The 8866-nt window shown below is 51.5% G+C and overlaps 1 protein-coding gene across 1 annotated transcript; it reads right to left on the bottom strand.

Annotated features, from left to right (window-relative positions):
- Nucleotides 1-1146: 1146 nt before the first annotated feature.
- On the bottom strand, nt 1147-8577 carry LOC133356318 (prolactin-releasing peptide receptor-like). The gene is made up of 2 exons (XM_061573771.1): nt 7688-8577; nt 1147-1443 (listed from the first exon to the last, which is right to left on the bottom strand). The coding sequence occupies exons 1-2, from the start codon at nt 8528-8530 to the stop codon at nt 1147-1149; spliced, it is 1140 nt and encodes a 379-aa protein (XP_061429755.1). The 5' UTR covers nt 8531-8577.
- Between the last annotated feature and the right edge of the window lie 289 nt (nt 8578-8866).

Raw genomic sequence — 8866 nt, 5'->3', positions numbered from 1 at the left:
GAACCGGTTCAGATATAATCGTCACTGGTGTTGGCCGTGAGCGGGAATCGAACTCGGGTAGCCGGGTTCGTAGCGCTGCACGCTAACCGGTGCACCACCGCTCCCCACAAAGCTCATAGACACTCGCACTCGCTCTGGTGACCCCTGCTGGGCTCCCCACTTTGATTGCCCCCCCCCCTCCCTCCAAATGTTCTCCCCCGTGGCCCCCGTTTCTCTCCGTAGAGCAGCTCCATAGTTTAATCTCCCCTCCCCAACTTAGGGCCTGACGTGGCCCCTCTTTTTAATTCTCCCTCCTGCAGGAGCTTGCTGGCACCCCCCACCCCCCCCCCCCCAAATCCACTTCCACGAATATCGCAATCATCGTCATTTCGCAGCACGGCGGCATGGCGTGTGCCCCACTCACACCCTGGTTGTACCCACCCCGTCGCCCCCGAAGCTCCCACTCCCCAACTTCGTCATCGTGAACACATTTTTTTATGATAATTGGTTCTTTACCCTTCTATCTGGCAACAAAACTGACACCTTTTTTTGGTGTCAGTTTTGTTGCCAGATAGAAGGGTAAAGAACCAATTATCATATTTTTACTGGCAAATGAGGTCCCCATAACATTTTTTTTATTTCACCAGATTAGGCCCCCAACCTGAGCTACGGAGCTCTTTGTCAGAAGCGACCCGACTGTCGCAAGTGACAGCTCAACGACGTGGCTCGTCACGTGGACATTTATAGCAGCCAAAAACGCGTGCTCTCGATTCTAAACGTGGAGGGGAAAATCGGAGGACCCGGAGAAAAATCCACGCGACCACGGGGAGAGAGAGAAACACCGTGATGATGATGACGGAGAGACACGCAAACTCCAAATATACAGCAGCAGGCGTCAGGGTCAGGATCGAACCCACGACCTCCTGTATACCAGGCGAGGGAGTTAACATCTCCTAGCCACCGTGATGATGATGATGAGAGAGAGACGCAAACTCCAAATATACAGCAGCAGGCGTCAGGGTCAGGGTCAGGATCGAACCCTCGACCTCCTGCACACCAGGCGAGGCAGTTTCCCCTATAGCAGCGTCATGCCCCTCCACCTCCCACCCCCCCACTCCTGCCCCCCCAATCCACCACCACCATCATGCTACCGCCCCCCCCCCCACCTCACAGCAACTCGCTAGCCTGCTGCGCGCCGCCCCTTCCCGCGGACAGAATCTCCGAGGCTCCGCTGGCGAAGCTCACGTGCACGTGAGACGTGCGCGCCGAAGGGGGGCTCCGAGTGGCGGGGGTGCGGCCCGCCGATCCCCGGCCGCCCCTCGTGAGCAGGCGGCGAGTCAGCTCCGCCTTGAACTTGTCGTGGAGCGACGCGTAGATGAAGGGGTTGTAGCACGTGGAGCTCATGGCCAGCCAGTGGCAGGACAGCTGCACCACGTTGAAGTAGCGCTTGTCGATGATCACTACCTGGGCGGGACAAACAAACAGGGAAAGACGCGCACGGCCGTCTGGAACGCTCTTCATGTCGATATCATAAAAGTAATGAAAATGTGTAACGCGCGTTGCATCATGGGATTCCAATGCGCAAGGCGTGGGCATTAGGAAACAAAAACAGAACGAGGGGCCAACACGACCAAACTAAAGAGGGAAGGCCACTTTAAAGAGATGGGGGTTCAAAGCGAATATTGGGAACGCCACTGGCAGCTTTGCACTTTTAATTTGTCTAACTTGAAAACGAATTTCTTTAGAACGTATTTTTGTGTTTGGTTCGCTGTCCTTCCCCCCGCACCTCCCATTAGCACGGTTGGCTATGTACGGTGCGAATGAAATTCAGCATACATACACTCAGCGGCCATCTGGAACTTTCTTCCTTTCGATATTTGGAAGCCACTGGGAACGACACTTTTAAAATGTCTCCATTGAAAAATAATTTCTTTATAACTGCGTTTTGTCTTCTTGGTTCTTTCGGTAAAGTCACGTAGAAGGGAAATAATAAAATGATAAAAATAAAACATAAACAGACCCTGCGGGGTGGGCTGGTAGGAACGAACAATTGAATGGCTATAATAAATTGAAATGGCAAAAAATGGCCGCCAATAAGTGGATGCCCCGTGGCCCCGCCCTCCACCCGCGTAACCCCGCCCCGGCCACCCGTGGCCCCGCCCCATCTCGGTGTCCCCGGCCCCAGCTCGTTGCCAATGCCCCTTACCGCCGTAACCCCGCCCCAACCCCGCATAGCCCCGCCCCCTGCCACTGTAGCCCCGCCCAATACACCCCTAGCGGGGGAGAGATTCCCAGGCCTGACTCTAGGCTGGAAAGCCGCCGACGAGGAGGGGGTAGGGAGTTGTTGTTAATGTAAAAGCATTAAATGTAAATGTTTCTATTAAAAAACATCAGGGAATGTAACATTGTTAAACATTAACTCCCTTTCACACACGCGGGGGAACGATACGAAGGGAGAGTTTGAGGCGTTCGAGGCTTGAGGCCTAGCTGTAGGCTTTAGGCCGCCGTGAGTTAATTTTTCATTTAAATGTTTTTATTATTTATGTAAAAGCTTTAAATTTAAATGTTTCTATTTAAAATCATCAAGGAATGTAACATTGTTAAACATTAACTCCCTTGCACACACGCGGGGGTACGATACGAAGGGAGACTTTGAGGCCTAGTTCTAGGCTTTAGGCCTAGCTGTAGGCTTTAGGGCGCTGTGAGTTTTTTATTTAATTTCAAAGTTTTAATTAAAAGCTATCTCAGGGAATTATAAGGGAATGTTACACCTGTTTAGCCAGGAAAGCCTAATTAATTTAAATGTTGTAATTAAAAGCTATCTGAGGGAATTATAAGGGAATGTTACACTTGTTTAGCCAGGAAAGCTTCACAGTCTAAAGGTTTTTGTAGGGTCATGCCAAGTGTTTGCAGTAGGGGGCGATGTTGCTACACGGACGGACGGACGGACAAACGGACAAACGGATGGACGATATAATCTATTGTAGGCTGGTCCACTTCGTTCCTACCAGTATAAAATAATTCTCACGACGTTTCTGCAACAACGCAACCAGCCGTCCTCAGGTGAAGAGCAGGTCTGTCGGGAAGACAGCGTCTGAATAATTATTTTATGATGTTTTATTTTTATTATTTTATTATTTCCCTTCTACGTGACTTTACCGAAAGAACCAAGAAGATGAATCCCTGCAGTCACGAAAGCTTTAAATCGAAATTTTACTGCGTTTTGTGTTTAATTTGTTGTCCTGCCTGTGCACCTCCGATTAGCACGTTTGACCACGTACGGTGCAAATCTATTTCAGCATACACACATACCTACTCTTTAGTTCTTTCGGTAAAGTCACGTAGGTAGAAGAAATACTCGATCACGACGTTTCGATCGCCACACAAACGATCGTCTTCTCTCTCCCCGTGTGGCGATCGAAACTTCGTGATCGATTATTTCTTCTACCTACGTGACTTCACTAAAAAGAACCAAAGTGTATGGATTCTTGCAGCCACAGAAACTTCAAATCAAGATACATACATACTTGCCACAAAAGTATTTTAAGGCTATACGGGGGATATTGGTCTTTGTATGTTTATATTATGTGTGTGTGCTGTACGTCGTGAAAGTGTGTGTGTGCGCTGTATGTATGTGTATGGTGAAAGTGTGTGTGTGCTGTATGTATGTGTATGGTGAAAGTGTGTGTGTGTGCTGTATGTATGTGTATGGTGAAAGTGTGTGTGTGCGCTGTATGTATGTGTATCGTGAAAGTGTGTGTGTGCGCTGTATGTATGTGTATCGTGAAAGTGTGTGTGTGTGCTGTATGTATGTGTATCGTGAAAGTGTGTGTGTGCGCTGTATGTATGTGTATCGTGAAAGTGTGTGTGTGTGCTGTATGTATGTGTATGGTGAAAGTGTGTGTGTGTGTGCTGTATGTATGTGTATGGTGAAAGTGTGTGTGTGTGCTGTATGTATGTGTATGGTGAAAGTGTGTGTGTGTGCTGTATGTATGTGTATGGTGAAAGTGTGTGTGTGTGCTGTATGTATGTGTATGTTGAGTGTGTGTGTGTGCTGTATGTATGTGTATGGTGAGTGTGTGTGTGCTGTACGTTTGTGTATCGTGAAAGTGTGTGTGTGTGCTGTATGTATGTGTATGGTGAGTGTGTGTGTGCTGTACGTATGTGTATCGTGAAAGTGTGTGTGTGTGCTGTACGTTTGTGTATCGTGAAAGTGTGTGTGTGTGCTGTACGTATGTGTATCGTGAAATTGTGTGTGTGTGTGCTGTACGTTTGTGCATCGTGAAAGTGTGTGTGTGTGCTGTACGTTTGTGTATCGTGAAAGTGTGTGTGTGTGCTGTATGTATGTGTATGGTGAGTGTGTGTGTGCTGTACGTTTGTGTATCGTGAAAGTGTGTGTGTGCTGTATGTATGTGTATCGTAAAAGTGTGTGTGTGCTGTACGTTTGTGTATGGTGAAAGTGTGTGTGTGTGTGTGAGCTGTACGTTTGTGTATCGTGAAAGTGTGTGTGTGCTGTACGTTTGTGTATCGTGAAAGTGTGTGTGTGCTGTACGTTTGTGTATGGTGAAAGTGTGTGTGTGTGTGCTGCATGTTTGTGTATGGTGAAAGTGTGTGTGTGTGTGAGCTGTACGTTTGTGTATCGTGAAAGTGTGTGTGTGTCTTGCTTGCTACGTTTCGCTCTCGGCAGGGCCGGATGAACCCATAGGCTCATTATTTGGGAGGATCTCCTTGGTCATTTTGGAGGCTGTCCTCTTGAGGCCGTCCGTTCCACGTCGAGGTGGCACGGCTGGGCGAAGGGAGCGCTCCCATCGGGGCAAGGGAAACAAAACCTTGTTCGTGTCTTGAGTGACGATGGCATCATTCACGACTCTGCCACAGCTGCTAAAGCGAAGGCAACCGCGTCTTGTGTTGATGTGAAGACGTGAATGTAGCGCGTGATTTACATTCAATGAATGTACCTTCAGTCGCATACATTTGTTGATTTTACATAATAAAGACATGTTTCGTGCAAAATGTCAAACAATTTTGTTTGAGAACCGCTTTGTGTGTATCGTGTTGTTGTCCTTCCCCCGCACCTCAAATTAGCACGGTTGGCTACGTACGGGGCGAAAGAAGGTCACCGTACACACATAGACTCACACAGAGACCCGTAGACTCACACAGAGACCCGTAGACTTACACAGAGACCCATAGACTCACACAGAGACCCATATACTCACACAGAGACCAATAGACTCACACAGAGACCCGTAGACTCACACAGAGACCCGTAGACTTACACAGAGACCCATAGACTCACACAGAGACCCATATACTCACACAGAGACCCATAGACTCACACAGAGACCCGTAGACTCACACAGAGACCCATAGACTCACACAGAGACACATAGACTCACACAGAGACCCGTAGACTCACACAGAGACCCATAGAATCACACAGAGACCCATAGACTCACACAGAGACCCATAGAATCACACAGAGACCCATAGACTCACAGAGACCCATAGACTCACACAGAGACTCATAGACTCACACAGAGACCCGTAGACTTACACAGAGACCCATAGACTCACACAGAGACCCATATACTCACACAGAGACCCATAGACTCACACAGAGACCCGTAGACTCACACAGAGACCCATAGACTCACACAGAGACACATAGACTCACACAGAGACCCGTAGACTCACACAGAGACCCATAGAATCACACAGAGACCCATAGACTCACACAGAGACCCATAGAATCACACAGAGACCCATAGACTCACAGAGACCCATAGACTCACACAGAGACCCATAGACTCACACAGAGACCTATAGACTCACACAGAGACCCATAGACTTACAAAGAGACCCGTAAACTCACACAGAGACCCATAGAATCACACAGAGACCCATAGACTCACACAGAGACCCATAGAATCACACAGAGACCCATAGACTCACACAGAGACCCATAGACTCACACGTAGACCCATAAACTCACACAGAGACCCTTAGACTCACACAGAGACCCATAAACCCACACAGAGACCCATAGACTTACACAGAGACCCATAGACTTACACAGAGACCCATAGACTCACACAGAGACCCATAGACTCACACAGAGACCCATAAACTCACACAGAGACCCATAGACTTACACAGAGACCAATAGACTCACATAGGGACCCATAGATTCACACAGAGACCCGTAGACTCACACACAGACCCATAAACTCACACAGAGACCCATAGACTTATACAGAGACACATAGACTCATACAGACACCCATAGACTCACACAGAGACCTATAGACTTACACTGAGACCCATAGACTCACAAAGAAACACATAGACTCACACAGAGACCCGTAGACTCACACAGAGACCCACAGACTTACAAAGAGACCCGTAAACTCACACAGAGACCCATAGACTCACACAGAGACCCATAGAATCACACAGAGACCCATAGAATCACACATAGACCCATAGACTCACACAGAGACCCATAAACTCACACAGAGACCCATAGACTCACACAGAGACCCATAGACTCACACAGAGACCCATAGAATCACACAGAGACCCATAGACTCACACAGAGACCCGTAGTTTGTTGTCTTCCCCCCTCACCTCCAATTAGCACGGTTGGCTACGTACGGCGCTAGGAGGAGGAGGAGCCACAGTCGAGCGGGAAAGCAGCAGCAGCCACGGAGTGAGCAGCCGGTGCCACCAACAATTGGCCAAGCTCTGCGGTCCCCTGCATATCAAGGCGTTATCGGCCAATTCACGAGTGCTTTACATGTGGGAGGAAACTAGAGCAGCCAGAGAAACCCCCGCACGTGCGAGGAAGAAACGCTCGATCCCCGTGCGGGTGGAGCAGGCGTGGTGGGGTTCACATCTTTGCTGTGTAACCGCCATCCCCTGGCGAGCCACGGGTTGGGCTCCGACTCGACCGATCACAGGAAGGGAGTTTTCACAACATTCCTGTGGTGACCCGCCAACCCTCGCTGGCTGCCTCCAGTGCTGGATCGCAGGCGGCCACGTGCAGCGTAAGTCGCCGGCGACTGTTTACTGACACACAATGGCATTTAGTAGTAGGTTTTTACTCTTTCAACTGGTACAAAACTGACACCTTTATACAAGGGATCATGTTTGCAATAAGCACAACACAAGCAGTCAAAATGCAAACAAAAAGAAACAACACTGATAATGATAATGATATGCACTGTCATTATCATTATCAGAGTTGTTTCTTTTTGCATTTTGACTGCTTGTGTTGTGGTTATTGCAAACATTATCCCTTGTATAAAGGTGTCAGTTTTGTACCAGTTGAAAGAGTAAAAACCTACTACTATATTTTGCTACTGGTAAAGGAGGTCTCATCGTGACAATGGCCTTTGTTTGGCAGTGGCCCAACTACGTTATCAGCTCAGGGGGGGGGGGGGGGGGGTGCGGCAATCGGTCCGATGGGGCCCCGATATTTGATTCGTCTCTCCGCACGGTCGTGCCTCGGAGGCCACTGGAATCGCAGCGTCGTCACGCTCATACTCACGGTCTCGAACGTCGAACAACCCTCGTGGTGGCTGTCAAGGGGGTACCAACCAGCGGGGGGTGGAGACAAGGCACCCCCCCCCCTGCGCCCACGCGCGTTCTGGTGATGCACGCGCGCGGGGTGAGGGCTGGGGGGGTGGGGGGGGGTTGCCCTGACCTGCGCGTCGAAGTCATGTATGAGGTTGAAGGTCTGCAGCGGGAGCCAACAGATGGCGAATGTGAGCGCCGAGAGGACGAGCATGCGGAACGTCTTGCGCTTCTTGAGCCGCCACTTCTCCTGCGTCTGCCGCAGGATGGCCCCGGGCATCGCACGGCGCTCCAAGCGCGCCGTGATGGCGCAGTACGACACCGAGATGGTGGACAGGGGCAGCATGTAGGAGATGAAGACGGTGGAGCACGAGTAGGCGAGCCGCTGGCCCTCTCGCTCGTACCACAGCTCCTCGCACACCACCAGCTGGTGTCCCTGGGGCCTGAAGTCGTTGTACAGCGTGTTGGCCGCCACGGGCGAGGCCAGAGCGGCCGACAGGAGCCAGATGGCGAGCACCGCGTAGCCGCAGGCGCGCACGGAGACGCGCCGGCGGATGGGGTGCGCCACCACCACGTAGCGGTCGACGGCGATCGCGGCGAGCGACAGCACGGACACGTACACCGTGGTGGGCTGCATGAAGGTCACGAAGTAGCAGAGCGCGGGCCCGAAGGGCCAGCCGCGCGGCTCGAAGGCGTGCGCCACGGACACGGGCACGCACGTGACGCACACGAGGAGGTCGGAGAGGGAGAGGTTGCCGATGAGGAAGTTGGTGACGGTGTGGAGGCGGCGGGTGCGCGCGATCACGGCGATGAGCGCCGAGTTGCCCACAACCCCGACGAGGGTGAGCAGCGCGTAGAGCGGCACGAACAGCGGCTTGAGCTGCAGCAGCACGGCGAGGCCCTCGAAGTGGTCGGCTGAGCCGTTGACGCTGGCCGCAACGGACGGCGCACCGGGCAGCTGGCTGGCGTTCATGGCCCGCTCTGGCTGCTGCTGCTTGCTGCTGCTGCTGCTTGCTGCTGCTGCTTGCTGCTGCTGCTGCTGCAAAAGGAAGGTGGAACGGATGGGTTAGGGCAGTTTTTGTCACTCAATTTCTGAGTGGGGGGGTATTTCGCCGGTGAGACATCATCAGTGTAAGTGAGGGCCCGCCACAGATTTGACAGCAGCACGATGATGATGACGACGACGGTGGGGGGAGTGTCTTCACCAGTTGTGTTTTGTCGCGGGGCCGCACGTCAGGGGCCCGCACTGGGCCTTGCGATGAAGAAAACTCGGGGGGGGGGGGGGGGTAGAGCACCTCCCTGGCGTTCG

Source organism: Lethenteron reissneri, chromosome 53, assembly GCF_015708825.2.
Source record: "Lethenteron reissneri isolate LAM-NWPU_2019-01 chromosome 53, ASM1570882v1, whole genome shotgun sequence".
NCBI lineage: Eukaryota > Metazoa > Chordata > Hyperoartia > Petromyzontiformes > Petromyzontidae > Lethenteron > Lethenteron reissneri.
The sequence above is the reverse complement of the archived record's forward strand: the minus strand, read 5'-3'. Positions and strand labels throughout refer to the sequence as shown.